The 18,277-nt window shown below is 36.4% G+C and overlaps 1 protein-coding gene across 1 annotated transcript; it reads right to left on the reverse strand.

Moving 5' to 3' along the window:
• Positions 1-2,527: 2,527 nt before the first annotated feature.
• On the reverse strand, positions 2,528-14,649 carry LOC127445468 (AP-1 complex subunit sigma-1A-like). Its single transcript, XM_051705578.1, has 5 exons — positions 14,484-14,649; positions 9,389-9,567; positions 8,570-8,678; positions 4,002-4,139; positions 2,528-3,753 (listed from the first exon to the last, which is right to left on the reverse strand). Exons 1-5 carry the CDS (start codon positions 14,484-14,486, stop codon positions 3,706-3,708), a joined length of 477 nt encoding a protein of 158 aa, XP_051561538.1. The 5' UTR covers positions 14,487-14,649; the 3' UTR covers positions 2,528-3,705.
• Between the last annotated feature and the right edge of the window lie 3,628 nt (positions 14,650-18,277).

Genomic DNA, 18,277 nt, shown 5'->3' on the forward strand with positions numbered 1-18,277 from the left:
GGTAATCATCATAAAAAAGAAAAAGAAAAAAAAATTTACAAAAGAAATGTCCTGACCTTATATCATAATTTAAAGGGCAAGCCAATAATAATAATAATAATAATAATAATAATAATAATAGGAAATTCAAAGAACAGTGTATTACCGAGTAGATTTCTTATGGTGATAGAGATGCATTCAATAGGGCACCAGTTCCCGAGATATCTAACCTAAACCTCACAAGAGTATCCTTTATGAACATAAAGAAAGGTTTCTAAAAGAAAGAGTGTTTGATTGAGACTCACTCATTATTGTGGACAGTGAGTGAAGCAGTAAAAACATGACATTAAAAATTCATTGTGAAGTAGACAGAGAGGCCAGGCAATTACGAGGGGCAGGAGAAAGCAAGCAAGCAAGCGAGAGAGAGAGAGAGAGAGAGAGAGAGAGAGAGAGAGAGAGAGAGAGAACATGCAGAGGCACTTGGCAGAAATTCAGTTTCCAGTGGAGATGTGTTGGTGCCAGATTAATGGAAAAAGTCTCATACAGGGGAAAAGGAAGGTGGTCATCTATCAAACTCCCTCAAACCATCAATATGAGAGCAGCATAACATATTGACATTAAATGTGCTTCACAGAGGCTTTAGAATTTACAGAACATTATTTCAGGTCATCTCAAAGACAAGTTTGATTAACTTTGCAATTATAAAAACTTCTCAGTGTAATGACGCACTGTGGAAGTGCATAAATCAAAAATGATATTTAAGAAGGTGACTGTGACTGTACAATATCTGTTGGCTGGGGTTTTCCAGAAAAATATTGCTTACCAGATGCCCTTGATGGAAGTAATTATCACAAATATACTGGCAAACCAATCTGAATGTCTATAGGCTTCTCTACATAATATTTTATGTTTTATAGCAAATAAGATACAATTTGTGGCCAAAAGTTTGTAGACACCATGTGTGCTTGATGAACATTTAACTTCAAAGCCATAGGCATCAATTTCCCCTGTGCTGCAATAACAGCTTCCACTCATGGGAAGGCCATTTGGAAACAAGAGCATCAGTGAGGTCAGGCACTGATGTTGGGCAATGGAGCCTTGCTTGCAGCTGGCGTTCCAATTCACCCCAAAGATGTTCAAGGGGATATGCAGGTCAGTCAAGTTCTTCCACACCAGATGCAGTAAATAATTTCTTTATGGGCCTCGCTTTATGCAAAGAGGCATTGTCATGCTGGTATAGAAATGGGCTCCCTCCAAACTGTTGCCACAAAGTTGGAAGCACACAATGCCCTAGAATGCTATTGTATGGAGTAGTATTAGGATTTGTCTTCACTAGAATTAATGGAGTAATCTAATTCATTAATCAGAAAGGGATGTCCACATATAGTGTACATCCCTTAGCCATATAATGTACATTAAATGGTGCAGAAGATATTGCATATATTAATTTTAGGCCCACTTTTTAATAATTGCATGCTTATTCTCAGAGGGAAAAATCACAGTATGGGCTTTAATTCAGATAATAATTCTTTAGACAGCATTTGACTATTATATTTGTTTATGAAAATAACATTAAATAATTTTGTGAAGACTACATGCATATTAAGAAAGGAATGGTACATTAGTGGACTTGTAAATCTCGAATCCATTAAAAAGATCAAAACAAGACACATTGCATTTGCATAAGAAACCACAGGATACACAATTAGTCACTAAGTGCCCCAGAAATGCAATTGACATGAGGGCGAAAAACTGAATAACACATGACATTGTCCCTACACATTTGTCTGCTGTCCATCTCCACTGAGAGAGGAGATAAAAGAAGACACTCTTCACAGCTTCTATTTAGACAAAAAGGGAGGGCTGCAATCACGCTGCTGGTCAAATTGTTTGACACCTGCACACTGGTGAGGGTGAAAAACTGAGCAGGCAAAAGATTTCTTTTTTTCAAAAACTCCCCCAAAAAAGGAAGGAAATATAGACAGAGACAATAATAGGGACAAGCCACTTTGAGAAAGAGAGATGAAGCAAATGATAAAGCACAGCACCAGATTCACATTTCACAAAACAATACATGAACAAAATTACTCGTATAATGACAAATGGTAAATGTTATCTCGCATTTAAACAAACATAAAAATAAAAAAAAAAATTCTCTTGAAAATCTGCGGTGATTACTTTAATGAGCCTTCCATCTGTTCAATTATTACTTTGCTCAGTGCCTGTCTGCTGTAATTTCTACGGACAGGTCTTTGCCTGTAATCATTTTTCTACTTTTCCTTCATTGACTCTTTCTTGCTACAAAGGTGGTGCAGTCAGCTTTACTGCAGCACTGTCACAAACGACTGACTGGTGACTCATCCACTTACATATTCAATATCTCTCTCTCATTTTCTTTCTTTAGCACACTGTATCTTTGCCACACAGACACACATACAAAATGACAAAGCACCCATTTTTCTTTTTCTTTCTGAAAAATAAGGAATAAAGAAGAAAGGAAAATAAGGGGGGCATGAAAACAGAAAGAAATACTCAATATACTCAGACATTTAGGATAACATTTTTTATTACAAAATAACATTCACACACAATTCTGTTTTGGTTACATGACTGATTTTACATAGGTAATACATGCCCTCATGCTGAATTATTTACTTGTTAAAAAGTGTCTCACACCTGTTTAAAAAGCTATGTAAATAAATCACACTCAATATCAAAGCCCTCACTTGTTATCCGAATCAAGCTACAATAATTCCCTTATTCGTTATTCTATGGAAAGCAGGGTATAGACCAAGATAAACAGGAAAGAGCTTGAGGGCAATTTTGTGGTTGAGATTCTTTGCCCTGGTCTCACAGCAAGATAAACATTCAGACATTTTACTGCTGTGGCTCAAAGGGAAAGAACAGAATGTATAAACTACAGAAAATAGTTTATTCAGTATTCAAGCCATTTAAAAAGGTATATTTAAGATTCCTCCCATTTGGTGAATACATTCTTTAATTCTTTACATTCTTAAAAATTACCCATCAGAAACTCATTAAGTGGCTGATTGTGCAACCGAGGAGCTGATTGCACGGATACAGTCACCACAATCGAGGACAATTATCAAAGTTTTATGTGTGGTCCATATGTTGCAACAGTAGTTCATTTAAAGTGGTACAAGTAAAAATAATTGCATCGCACACAAAAAACATGGCTGGATAGTCAATGTCATTGTTTCCTGAGCAGCTATAATAAAGTATATGTTTAGTTATGGCATACAGGAAGATTTAATTTGAGGTTTCATCTATTACACGTAGTTCTTTAAAAAGCAGGTCACTTGATCAATGCAACAACAAAATCTTTCTTTTAAATAAAAACTGAGATTGCATGAGCTGTTGTTACAATGGTAAGGCTCAATGTACAATCAAAACTTATGTTTCCAAATTTGTCTCTGTTTGCTAAATTCAAGTGTCTATCTGCAATGCACTTTCTTCAGTGTCTCTTAAGAAAAGATCCTGCTAACAGCAGCCATTTTAAAATGGAAAGATAAAACAGGTTGGGATAGAAATACAATCACATGCTGATCTCAGTAGTACCAAAATTAACCCCACCTACCCTTTATTCCCCCCTCTTTTAATCTCCTCTGCCCTCCGTTTGGACCCATTTTCTGCAAACTCCCTTTACATAATCCCATGTGTCTCAGTAGTACTAAAATGTATCATGACTTTACTGCATTGAAAGTACTAGGCCAGCCCCATCTCCTCTAGGACACTCCTGGGTGACTCATCCTCCTGTCCAGAGAAAAGGCGAGGAGGGTTTTCAGTCACTTGTAGCAATGAGGGAACCTCACAGAGTACATTACACAGTGCAGTGATTTCTTTACTAGGCAGCTTACACTAGGTCATGCTCAGGAGAGCTAAGAGTTTATGAAAGGAAAACGAGCAACAAAAATACAATTCTAATAACAAATTTGGACTATTACTCTTTAAAAATATTTAAAAATAAATCCATTTAACAAATAAATAAAAGACAAACAAACCTCTTGTAGAAGATCGGCCTGTTCGATGACCTTGAGCACACTCTTCTTGGATGTGTCCTGAATTTCTCCCCCCATTAGAAACTCGTCCAGGATAAAGTAAGCTTTCTCAAAGTTAAAAATGATGTCAAGTTCGCAAACCTACATTGGGTACACAAATACACACACACACAAACAAAAAACAGTGAAGACATGAGAAACAATGACCACGTTTACATGAATATTCCTATATTTTTTAGAATTTGTCATGTAAATGTTTTAATCTAATTTTAATAACCCAATTAACCTCCCAAAATTTTGGAAATCTGAATAAGACAGCTGGTATATGCCTATACACTATTGGCCAAAAGTTTTGAAACACTTGACTGAAATGTTTCTCATGATCTTAAAAACCTTTTGATCTGAAGGCGTATGCTTAAATGTTTTAAATTAGTTTTGTAGACAAAAATATAACTGTGCCACCATATTAATTTATTTCATTATAAAACTAAAATTTACTAAAAATAAAAAAAAGTTTTTGAACCAAATAATAAAGAAAAGCAGCCAATAAGTGCCCAACGTATAGATGGGAACTCCTTCAATACTGTTTAAAAAGCATCCCAGGGTGATACCTCAAGAAGTTGGTTGAGAAAATGTCAAGAGTACATGTCTGCAAATTCTAGGCAAAGGGTGACTACTTTGAAGATGCTAAAATATAACACAGTTTTGATTTATTTAGGATTTTGTTTAGTCACAACATAATTCCCATAGTTCCATTTATGTTATTCCACAGTTTTGAGGACTTTACTATTATTCTAAAATGTGAAGAAAAAAATTATAATAAAGAATGAATAAGTGTTTCAAAACATTTGACCGGTAGTGTATATTCTGTGTCATGTCCAAACGAAGGTCAGGACTCAACAATAAATAACAGACTTGCTCTGCCAATATTTTCACCAACTACCAAAATTAAAACATTTTCTTTTTAATACATGTCAGAAATGTATAAATGAAATGTCATTTATTACACATTACATTTTCTTTACAAAAAAAAGTTACAATAATTCAGAATAATTCATTAGGTTTTTTAAGCAATAACAGCTGGAAACTCTATAGCTATGATGTAACTCCATAACAGCTTTTAATTCAACACACTTTTGTAAAAAAAACTATACCATAGAGTGATTAATGATTTTTGAATAATTAGTAATAATACATCAGAAAAAAAAAAAAAATGTTTAAAGCTGAAGTATGTAATTTCTGCACCACCGAACAAAATAGCAAAAATATACATTGTTTTCAAACAGTCTTTAGAATACACCCACTATCAATAGTCGATCGAAGAACAGATAGTCCCGTCTCAAACTCATGCCATTAGTTGAGTAAATGTTGTTGTGTTGAGCTGGACGAATGAAAAAAAAAAAACACAGTAGGGCTGGGGGATACATCGAATACCCACGATATAATCACAGTGATTTTGCTGATGATATATAATTCAACAATATTGTGAATATCGTGATGATTTTAATCACAAGTCTTTTATTTGGCCAATACGTTTCATAGAGTGCATCATTAGACTAATTTCATGATCCTTCAGGGCTGTATAATTAATCAAAATAACATCATAATGGAGATATTATCATATGTGATTATTTAACTGTCAAAGGTTGCGATTAAAGACAGATAAACATGGTCTGTGCGTTCAGAATGAACTGGCGATGCACTGATCTGTGTGCACGCACGATGGCTAGTGTTTTTAGCGCAGTTCACCAGCATTGTCAAGTACTGCAGGTTCAAGCATTCAAAAGAAATATATAAATATAATTCAGTATTATATTATAATAATAAACTTGACTGGTTCCACACTAATAATTTAGTATGATGCAATATTCATCTGGTTTCCAAACAATAAGTGAAGTAGTTTTTGCACACCTTGTTCATTCACAAAGAAAAATGTTTTAGCAAAAATACATGAAGGTAAATAAGATTTTTATTAAGCTTCCATATATGATTGTATGTTAAATATGTGTATAAATGTGCAAATCAATGAAAATGATTACATTTTACCCTCCATTGTGTTAATTTAGTAAAAAACTGTGGGAAAGAATCATTTTTAAATAGATTTTTATTTAACGTCTTTGAAATATTAATTCTACACGGCTGCAGTGGCTGTTTAGATGAAATGATGGTTCCCCTGATTAAAATTTTTTTTTATGCTATTTCAGAGCAAAAACATAATTATCAAGATATATATCGAATATCGTCAGTTTGCTGAAAAATAAAAGATATAATTTCTGAAGCCATATTGCTCAGCCCTACAACACAGGAATTTTTAAAGCAGCACAGAGACACTATAGGCCCTTTCCCACTGCAGGGAATTAAGCCCATTTTAGGTACTTTTCCCCGGGACAAGTACTTTTAGTTGTTTTCGCACCTGAGGAACTATAGTTCCTCGTAGCCATTTTAAAAGACATTTAAAGGGGCGTAGAGGGACTGTGGGAGGTGCTGTAGCCTCTGACTGGTCAAAAACCTATGAAACACAAAGCATTGAGAAACTTGAGGAGATGGCAGCAGCCATTTGTAAACAAACTTGTAGCTGCTAGCCTGCTACTCAGAGGACTGTGCTAATTTTACAATTCCCTTAACAGAAATAACTTAAAACCAACAAAGTATCCAAAGATAATCACACGTTTCACATGTATGGGCGTGATTTCATCAGGTGACACGCTTTGAGTTTTCATCGCATCTGTACTATGTGTCTATACAGAAAATAATGTGGTTTCTGGATTACTACATACATTTTTCCTGGGATGATGGATATAAATAATCAGATGTTTATCGTGAGTGGGTAACTGAAATTTATTACAAACGAAACCGCCATGAAGTCTAGTTTAAATAAGGGAAGTATTGTGTGCCTGTTACTGCATGGTTAACTTGCATCAAGACATCATGTTTAAGTCAATGAGTGACTATTTCAGTACAGTTATTAATGTTGAGTCATAAAAACCTTTATTGTAAAAGTCTGTGTTGATAAATAGATTTCTAGTGCATTTTCAACATGTTGTTCACGGAGTTCAGCGTGTGCTATGTGGTAGGCTGACCGCCTCCTCTCTCCTCTCACTCCGGCTGCAGCATGGCTCACGCACCCAGTGAACTGTAACACAGGCTGCGTCCGAAAACTGGAAACTACTGCTTTTGGAGGCTGTATATGGAGGTAGGATAAAATAATGTGCTTTTTAAACTGTCCAAAGACCAGTTTCCTTAAGAGTTCCATTCCTAAATCACAGTCGTTTAAACCATTAACCGATTAGTCAGCTGCTCATATTTTTGGATGCAGCAACAGTTTGTGTCACACAACCCTAACAAAAGTGGAGCTCTGATCCTGGCATCCTCCATCGAAGTTGTTGATTCTGCTGTTGTTGCTATTGAATCGCACGTGCAATAACGTCAGATGAAAAATGGTCGATACTAGTTACACAGCACTCTTCAGCTTTAAGTTTGCAAGGCATAACAACACATCAATGAAAAGATGTAGTGAAAATGCAGCACTGGCCCAACAGCGCAAGTGACAGTTCTGTCAACTGGGTGCAATGAGAAGCGGTTGTTAAAAGTACAGAGATTGAAGAATAGTGTTTTGGAGCTAGGAAGCATCAGATTTTATTTTATTTTTTTACATTGTGGGTCATTTTGAAAAGGATAGTTCACAAAAATGGGAAATTCTGACTTTATTTACTCAACCTCATGTTGTTCCAAACCCATATGACTTTCTTCTCTGAAGATGACAGGCAGAATATTAGCCTCAGGCACCATTTCTCTCAGTCACCAAAACTTTTATTCAGTGACTGAGACTAACATTCTGCCTAACATATCCTTTTGTATTTCAGGGAAGACAGAAGGTCATACACACAAGTTTGGAACAGCATGAGTGAGTAAAGGATTTTCATTTTAGGGTGAACTATCACTTTAAGGACATAATTGAGAATTAATGAGTTGATTAAAATACTGTAAAGAATTACAAAAATGCATTGTAATAAATGGGAAGAGCGAGCATCCTGAGAATTTGCAGAATAGAACAGTGGGAAAATAGTGTGCATTTATTCATTTATTTGGAATATCCCAATCGCAGTAGAGCATGTAAATGTCTCTTTCAGAACAAATGCTTAAGCTAACTATGAACCTTAATAGGAAAATGATATCCATGTAAATGTACTCAATGCAAGGAATAAAGTGGATGCTACACTCAATCAAAAATATAACATTAGGATGTAGATGAGCACAAGTGAATTACCCTTAATAACGGACTTTCTAAAGCCAAGGACACACTGGAAAATAATATTAATACAGAGAGTGTTAAAAGGTGTCTTGTAATATTTTACTCAGCATGCAACCGAAAAGGAGAGATAGCAAGAAAGTAGGAACAAGAGAGAATAAAAAGCAGAGGAGGGGACAGATGAAAAAAAAGCAAGAAGGATGGGAAAGTACAGAGAATTTCACAGGTTTTGTGTTGCTGTGATGTGATGTATGAAATCGAGAGGGAGAAGAGGAGAAAGAGTGGGCAGATGAAACAGGGGTGGTGGCGAGGAATGACTCACACTGCCAAAGTACTTATCCAGCAGCTCCACAAAGCGATGGATGACCTCTAGGGTAATCAGCTCATTGTCCTGCTCCTCCACTGCGCAGCAGAAATACAGGCTGGCATACCTGCACACACACACACCAGAAAAAGGGGCTATCTTTAATGCCAACATCAAGACAAGTATATGCAGGAAATAGTGTAAATAAACATACATACAAAGCAAATATACTAATAGGGAACAACAAAACTGATAACTAAAAGCATCACATACAGCAAGTGTTGGTAAATCAAGCACATGTCAGATGGTGTACTGCACTGGATTGTATTGAGGTGGACACACAAACAAAACCACAGATCAAACGCAATAAGCAAGATGGCATTACTTTTAGTGACCCCTTGTGGCCAAAAAATCCCCTCTTACCCCACCTTTAACACTTGAGTCTCTTTACTGTGCATCCTCTGTTCAGTGACAGTAACTAAATACTTACAAAATGGTCATATTATTACACACTGTGAAGAGGAACTGGAAGAGACACTGAGTCAAGGCTGGTATGTGCTTATGTGACTAGATGTATACTGATGTCTCAAACCATTCCACTCCCCAATCCTAACGCATTAAATGAGTCATCATTCACAGTTATTTAACGTGCCCATCACTAGACAGTTATGTTTCTGTGTCCATATTTCACATTGTGAATATATGTGCAAGGTTGACATTTTCTTTATTGCAGCACTACATTTTTCTACACTACATTAAGAGAACAATAGAGAACAAAGTATATGCAACTGACATTTCCATTTCACAAAGACATCAAATGCATGAGTGGTTTTCTACCTCTTGTAGACTATCTTAAGATCCCTCCACTCCAGGAAGCTGCACATTTTGGGTTTTCTGGCCAGCACCACCTGTATGAGCTCTCTGACCATCTTCTTCTTGTCACGCTCAGCTGTAGCGGTGTACCATTTCTGGAGCCGCAGCTTCCCCTGCCGGCTGAACAGAAGCATAAAGCGCATCTAAAGAGAGAACAGGATCAGATAAAGAAAAAGTGTCATTCTCCAGTAAATGAGTCTACAATATGGCAGAGAAGGTTTACTAGCTAAAATATCATAATAATGATCAGTAATATACAGTACAACTGGTAGAGTGGGATTTTGGGAAACAACTGAGGGGACAGAGGCAAGTGACAACCCACAAAAAACAAAAAACAAAAAACAAAAAATCTCTGGAAATAAATTTAATTATAATAAAAGTAGTACACTAGTAGGACAGTGTTCTGCGGTGTGCCATGCTATACTTTACCTAACACTTTTTATATCACATATTGCTACATCTTGTATAATTATTAAACAATGCAGTTTTTATGACTTGATGAGAGAGACTACATGGACTTAAAGTATGACTTAAATTTTTACTTAAAAAATGACTTAAATGTGCACTCAGTAACTTTTGTCTTTGTGTCATCTTGGATTTACACTGACATCTAGTGTCTTGGATGCAGCATAATTTAAAATCAATAGTTTTCAGTTTCAGATGCCATTGTAGAAATTTAGCCTTCACAGTCAGCCATGATTACTTTAATCAATGAGTGAAAGTGTCAAATAACAGGACGGTTACTGAGATTAACCCTTGTGTGTCAATTTAAAAAAGTTACTCAGAGGTCCTTAAGAGGACAAAAATGTTTGCGTCACAAAACTGCCATAATAATATTATTAATATTATTTCCCACTTTCAGTGAGTCAATTTTTTTAACCAACTTCAGTCCTGATCATACCTACCAAATATTAATTCATTTTCAGGATTTTAACCCTTTAAATGCCAGTTTGTTTATATAATGTCACTGTTGTTTTTTATGAAAATAATAATAATAATAATAATTTTCCATATATTAAATGCTAAGGGGAAATGATATATATATATATATCTATATATCTATCTATATATATATATATATATATATATATATATTGATTATCACACTCTGGGATATGTCAATGATTAGCAACAACATTAATTTTGATGCATTATTATTGTTTTGTGCAGAGTCAAAAAAAATAAAAAATTAAAAAAAACTCACACTCAGTACATTAGAGGTAAAAAAATGTCCATAAAAATGAACTATTTAGCCGAAGTAAACTGCAAAAAGGTGAAAAAATGAAAGGTGATTAAAATGGATGAAAACTTAAAATAAATGTTGAGAAGTTACAATATACACCTATACAGTCTCTTCATACATTTGATTAAAATTTATCCTAAAATCTTGATGTTGAAAAAAGTTCATGTTTTTAATAAAGGGACAGTTCACCCAAAAAATAAAATTATTTCATTAATTTACTCACCCTCATGCCATCTCAGATGTGTAGAAGAATATTTCACCTCTGTAGGTCCTCACAATGCAAGTGAATGGTGGCCAGAACTTTGAAGCTCTAAAAAGCAGATCAAGTCAGCGTAAAAATAATCCATATGACTCCAGTGGTTAAATTCATGTCTTCTGAAGTGATCAAGTTGGTTTTGGGTGAGAAACGTGTTTCACTGTACATCTTGACAGCAGTCTTGTAATTTTAGGCTCGATTACACTTCCTATAGCACCAGCTAGCGCTCTGCACATGCGTCAAGCACTAGAAAGTGTAATCGAGCTTGAAATCATGATTGTGACTAGAGATTGCAATGGTAAAGGGTACCGACTGGATCGCTTCAGAATACATTGATTAAACCACCGGAAGCGTATATGAATTACTTAATGTGGCCTTTATGTAATTTTTGGACCTTCAAAGGTCTGACCACCATTCACTTGCATTGTATGACCTACAAAGCTGAAATATTCTTCTAAATATCACTGTTTGTGTCCAGCAGATGAAAGAAAGTCATACACATCTGGGATGGCATGAGGGTGAGTAAATGATGAGTGAATTTAACTTTTCTGGTAAACTATCCTTTTAACTTTCATGTGCAGAGGATTACAATACTTCTACTTTACTAATTATCGGTATCAGACTTTTCAAACAGGATGAAGGCATAATGAAAAAAGTTTAACTGTATAACATTTGTTACCTCTTTGTTCCTCAAAGAACTTCAGTATCATCCATTATTATAAAATTAGAAAGTGAGCTGGCCTATACATTTCAGAGCTGTTAAATATTTAAGAGGAGAGCTGGAGAGTACTGCATCTGCTCCCAATAGACACGGCCCACATATCCAACACGGTGCATTCAGCTCAATCCCCTCAAAAGGCTATCAGACAGTACTATTAGGTTTGCAGATCATAGAATTAGTAAGCTATATCATGGCCCAGACAGACCTACAGTACTTTCCAGTATATGCTATGCCACACTATGGATGAAAACCATAAGATCATCCCACAGAACATTCAGACTACTCTAAAACACACATTAATTGTAGAGTATTTTTACCTGCCTGCTAAATTGAGGACTCATCTTTTGTGCCAGAAATGGTGCCAGTTTAGATCAGCCCTCAAAACAGTCTAAAATGGTGCACTGAAACTTGCAGTGAAAGGCTTTGATGTTCAAAACCAGTCAGAAAGTCTCCAAAAAAATAAATAAATAAAAGGATCTGGTATGACGAGAGATGTAGGGGGAAAAATTAGGTCAAAGACAAGAATAGCACCCTCCTAAGGGAAGGATAGTCTATCTTGTCCAGTTCTGTTCTTCAGTCCATATTTAGAAACCAAATTAAGTGGTGATTTAGCATCCACAGACATTAAGACAAATTTAACAAAAAACAAGTTTGTTATTTTTATATTTTATCCCCTTTTCTCCCAATTTGGAATGCCCAATTCCCACTACTTAGTAGGTCCTCGTGGTGGCGTGGTTACTCATCTCAATCTGGGTGGTGGAGGACAAGTCTCAGTTGGCTCCACTTCTGAGACCATCAATCCACACATCTTATCACGTGGCTCACTGTGCATGACACTGCAGAGACTCCCAGCATGTGGAGGCTCATGCTACTCTCCGCGATCCACACACAACTTAGCACACGCCCATTGAGAGCGAGAACCCGTAATCGCAACCATGAGGAGGTTACCCCCTGTGACTCTACCCTCCTTAGCAACCGGGCCAATCTGATTGCTTAGGAGACCTGGCTGGAGTCACTCAGCACACCCTGGATTCGAACTCACGACTCCAGGGGTGGTAATCAGCATCAATACTCGCTGAGCTACCCAGACCCCCATTTTGTTTTCAATACCACACCTCACTGGTTAGTTGTCTAAAGACACACATTTTAAACATTTAATTCACTCTTTTTTTAAAGTCTACTGTTGTACTGTTATAAATCACAGAAAAAAGCTACGAAACAGACAATCTGATCACTATCTACAGCTAAACTACCCATCTTCACTTACAGAGATGAATGTTTTCTGTTGTTTTTCTAGCACCGCAGAAAGAGGGGGAGAAGAAAATATCTTTTGTCAAGGGGGAAAAAAGGCATTGTGTGAAACACATAAAAAAATATGTTTTACTACATTGTTCAGTCTGTCAGTTTATTAATAAGTGCAAACAAGAAAACATTTTACAGACTTTAAATAAACAGTTCACCCAAAATGAAAATTCTCTCATTATTTAATGACCCTGATGCCATCCCAGACATGTATGAGTTTCTTTCTTCTGCTGAGCACAAATGAAGATTTTAGAAGAATATTTCAGCTCTGTAGGTCCATACAATGCAAGTGAATGGTGGCCAGAAATCCGAAGGTCCAAAATGCACATAAATGCAGCATAGAAGTAATCCATATGACTCCAGTGTTTAAATCCATGTCTTCAGAAGTGACATGATAGGTGTGGGAGAGATACAGATCAATATTCAAGTGCTTTTTTCTATAAATCTTCAATTTCACCAGCCCTCCAAAGCACTCCTGTTCTAAGAGTTCTTATTTTGTTTTTGCCGATTTACATTCTTCATCCATATCGCAAATACTGGGCAGGGAGGAGAATTTATTTTAATTTACAGTCAAAAAGGCTTCTGAAGATATGGATTTAACCACTGTCGTCATATGGATTACTTTATATGCCTTTTTGAGCTTCAAAGGTCTAATCACCATTCACTTGCATTGTATGGATCAACAGAGCTGAAATATTCTTCTAAAAACCATAATTTGTGTTCAGCAGAAGAAAGAAAGTCATACACATCTGAGATGGCATGAGGGTGAGTAAATGATGAGTGAATTTTCATTTTAGGGTGAACTGATTATTTAAACTAGCAAGTTTGCATAGTCTAAAAAAAGATACATTAAGCCTCCCTCAGCTCTGATTACACTGTATTGTGTTTCCTTCCATATACTTAACTGATTAGACAAAGGAAATATGTTATGAAAGACATCTATAATGCAATACTTTTGGAGTACACACTGTTGTGACACTAAAAACCCTAAGGTCGAATACTTGATGTAACAGGCAAACTTCTGACTTATAGACTGAAGATTCATTCATCTGTGGCCAGTTGTAACATCTTAACAAAGCTCTTAGATATGATTGTAATGGTTTTACAACCACTATATAACTGAGGTGAGGTTTAGAGACCTCGCATCACTGAAACACAGACAAAGAGAACCTTAAAATTATAATCTCTAATGAAACGGACAGTCAAAACTTTTGGAAATGCTTAGTACGACCACCAAACTGCCAACAGCGTTTACATGATAAATGAATTCAGTCAACTTAACACATCGAACCAAGTCAAACTGACTGACAGGATGTTAAAGAAACGCTTTTGGATCAGTGAGTTTGTTCTGGAGATGTAAACCACACGTAGCATCAACACTGAACAGACGTCGTGGCGTCTGACAGCTGAGATGTGTAGATACTCATTTTTAAACGGGTTTTGTTGCGTCCAGGTGACTGTTCTTACTTAGCTTTAGCTGGCTAGCTAGCTCTGCTTGAAAAGTGCAGGTTAATGTCTCGATAAGAGATCAACTTACCATTTCGACGGCTTATTAAGAACGGCCAGGTAATCTCAGTGAACAACAAACCCCTTTTTGCGAAATACCGCCAGATATTATTAATACATGTCTAATGGACTGGAGTCAGTTCGCGTCATCACCGGAAGCGCGCATGCGCTCTGCGCGTTCCTGTCCTCAGCACAAGCTTTCGACGTCTTGTGAAAGTATCACATTTCTTTTTTATCTCTTTATTTATGTATTTTCCTTCGTCTTTACTTCTTCCCTATGTGACTTAGTGACTGTGTTCATTTATTGTTCAATGTGTGCAATTTTGCACGTTTTATTGAGCATTAATATTGGACTAATTGTTTTTCAATAAAACATTTTTTAAAAAGCTTCCGTGCAGAAATTCAGTGCTGGCTGATTTAAGAAATTAAGTAATGCTTCCAATAAAAAGCAACGAGTGTTTGAAAATGTGTTTGCATTTACTAAATTAATAAAGTGGTTGTCTTGTCTATTTGTGAATCTTCACAGCTTCGCCTGTCTGACATCAGGAGTGAACATGATGTTCAGATGCTGTTGCCATGACAAATACAGGGAGGGGGAGGGCTGATTCAGGTTGCCATGGTAACGAAGATAGTGATCCAAAAACTTGAACATGTTCAATGTGATCACCTTATGCACCAGAGAAACTAGTGTGAGCAATCTTAAAAATGTTGTCTCGGGACTTTATAGATATCTATGGTGTTGATGTCAAAGTGTAATTAGCTAGCGAAGTGGATTTACAGGTTATAGAGGTGTCAAAAACTATCATGAGTATTTTAAAATGTTTAGGTGATGTCATATCAACTGGAAGCAGACCGGGGAAATTTTAAAACAAGAGTACTTCAATCATAAATACACAAGATCCTACCTTCACGCTGTGGATGTACTGATGTGCCTCTGTACTCATTTAACTCCAAGAGACAACACAAAATCATTAAAAAAAATATCTCTGTAAGACACCTCTGACCATCCTCTCATGTCATTCATGGCGTTATAGTTAAGGTAAGCAGATTTTTGAGTGCTAAACCAGTTGTGTATAAATATATAACCTATATTTACACACACACACACACACACACACACGTGAAAGTGTATATTTTATTTTATATTCCATTTACAACAATTTTGATCACATTTAAGCCTCTAAAATTGTCAGGGGTGACATTAATTTTAAAAAGTACAATTGTAATTTTCTTTCATGTTGAACTTGCATGTGTAATAATACAAGCTGTCACTGTTGGAAATTTCATATCAAATACACATTTTAACTAAATTATTAACAAGAGACCACTGATATATAATATAGAACTGGATTGCTCATGACGTCATATCAGTGAAGCCACTGCGCCGCCATATTGCTATGCCCAAACTTTCTAATGTCCATATTGACTTAATAGGAAATAATCTCATTTCAGTGAGAAAACATTATTCATTCAGTCACCAGTTTTATATCTGTAACTGCATGTACATCCCTACAATGCAAAAGTCCTACACATGTAAATATTTATTTATTTAAAGTCTGGAATTTTTCATGTTTCTTCGTGCCTGAGCGAGTTATGTAGATCTAAATCAAACAGTATCCACCTCTAACAAACTTCATCGGTGAACAGATCAGCTGAATGTAAACAAGTTCATGGAAACTGAGGTAAGATACAAACAGACATTTTCAGACTTATTTATTGTGATCATCGAAGTGTTTGTTCAGAGTTACTTGTTTTATGTTTTCATCAAAAAGTGCCTTGTTCTCGCAGTCACTTGAAAAATCACATGTGCAGCGGGCGCTGAAATTGAGGGAGACACACAAAGCAAAGCTGGTTAAAATTAAACTGATATGCTAGATTTAAATGGTTAGATTTAAATAAAATTTTGATATGGATGATATGTCAACTAGCTAGTCATTTTGTTTAAACCTTGTGTGGTGTTCGGGTCATTTTTGACCCATTTTGATTTTGTTTCATTAATAAAAATTGTTTCATTCATCTCAGTAGGCTAAGGCTTGGTTACTTTCGTTTGCCATCTGATCTCACAAAAAAACTTTTGGAGCTATTTGGATTAGAAATGAAGAGTCGTAATATTTAAAAGAGTGGAGGACAATGCCATCTGAATTCACATATCATGAAGAATCACATGCAACATTATTTACATGTCTACGACAGCGCATAGCAGGTTTATAGCCAATCGAAGTCTGAATTTCAAACCGCAAACTATCTTTACCACGGTCTCTTCTCGAGCACAACACATCATGCACATGCATGAGTAAAAATTAATGTCTCACTTGGAGAAAGACCATAAATAATAAATCTCTTCACGAACAAAAACAGAAAACCTCTTAATACTCTCTTTTACACAAACCATGGATTAACAACCTCGGAGCTCACGGTAGGTCTGTCTTTAAAAGTTTATACGTTATTGTAAAAAATCAGTTTGTCTATGGAAAAAAATAAATGGGATTTTTACTTCCAGAACCCGACTGTTGCGCTCTATAGACTGTTGCACTCTATAGACTGTTGCACTCTATAGACTGTTGCGCTCTATATATTGTTGCGCTCTATAGACTGTTGCACTCTATAGACTGTTGCTCTCTCTATATTGTTGCGCTCTATATATTGTTGCACTCTATAGACCGTTGCTCTCTATATATTGTTGCGCTCTATAGACTGTTGTGCTCTATATATTGTTGCGCTCTATAGACTGTTGCACTCTATAGCCCGTTGCTCTCTATATATTGTTGCGCTCTATAGCCCGTTGCTCTCTATATATTGTTGCGCTCTATAGCCTGTTGCTCTCTATATATTGTTGCGCTCTATAGCCTGTTGCTCTCTACATATTGTTGCGCTCTATAGACTGTTGCGCTCTATAGACTGTTGCACTCTATAGACTGTTGCTCTCTATATATTGTTGCGCTCTATAGCCTGTTGCGCTCTATATATTGTTGCGCTCTATAGACTGTTGTGCTCTATAGCCTGTTGCTCTCTATACATTGTTGCGCTCTATAGACTGTTGCACTCTATAGCCTGTTGCTCTCTATATATTGTTGCGCTCTATAGCCCGTTGCTCTCTATATATTGTTGCGCTCTATAGACTGTTGTGCTCTATAGCCCGTTACGCTCTATATATTGTTGCGCTCTATAGCCTGTTGCTCTCTATATATTGTTGCGCTCTATAGACTGTTGTGCTCTATAGACTGTTGCACTCTATAGACTGTTGCTCTCTATATATTGTTGCGCTCTATAGACCGTTGCTCTCTATATATTGTTGCGCTCTATAGCCTGTTACATTCTATATATTATTGCGCTCTATAGACTGTTGCTCTCTATATATTGTTGCACTCTATAGACTGTTGCGCTCTATATATTGTTGCGCTCTATAGACTGTTGTGCTCTATAGCCTGTTGCTCTCTATATATTGTTGCGCTCTATAGACTGTTGCACTCTATAGACTGTTGCTCTCTATATATTGTTGCGCTCTATAGCCCGTTGCTCTCTATATATTGTTACACTCTATAGACTGTTGCGCTCTATAGCCTGTTGCGCTCTATAGACTGTTGCACTCTATAGACTGTTGCTCTCTATATATTGTTGCGCTCTATAGCCCGTTGCTCTCTATATATTGTTACGCTCTATAGACTGTTGCGCTCTATAGCCTGTTGCGCTCTATATATTGTTGCTCTCTATAGACGGTTGCGCTCTATAGACTGTTGCGCTCTATAGCCCGTTGCTCTCTATATATTGTTGCGCTCTATAGACTGTTGTGCTCTATAGCCCGTTGCTCTCTATATATTGTTGCGC

The sequence above is a fragment of the Myxocyprinus asiaticus genome, chromosome 1, assembly GCF_019703515.2.
Source record: "Myxocyprinus asiaticus isolate MX2 ecotype Aquarium Trade chromosome 1, UBuf_Myxa_2, whole genome shotgun sequence".
Lineage (NCBI taxonomy): Eukaryota > Metazoa > Chordata > Actinopteri > Cypriniformes > Catostomidae > Myxocyprinus > Myxocyprinus asiaticus.

What these genes read in the sequence shown, in the direction of transcription:
- LOC127445468 (XM_051705578.1), bottom strand. An exon ending in CTTAAGATAGTCTACAAGAG is followed by an intron (nt 8,679 to 9,388) that starts GTAGAAAACCAC and finishes GTGTGTGTGCAG; the next exon opens with GTATGCCAGCCTGTATTTCT. An exon ending in TGGATAAGTACTTTGGCAGT is followed by an intron (nt 4,140 to 8,569) that starts GTGAGTCATTCC and finishes TACCCAATGTAG; the next exon opens with GTTTGCGAACTTGACATCAT.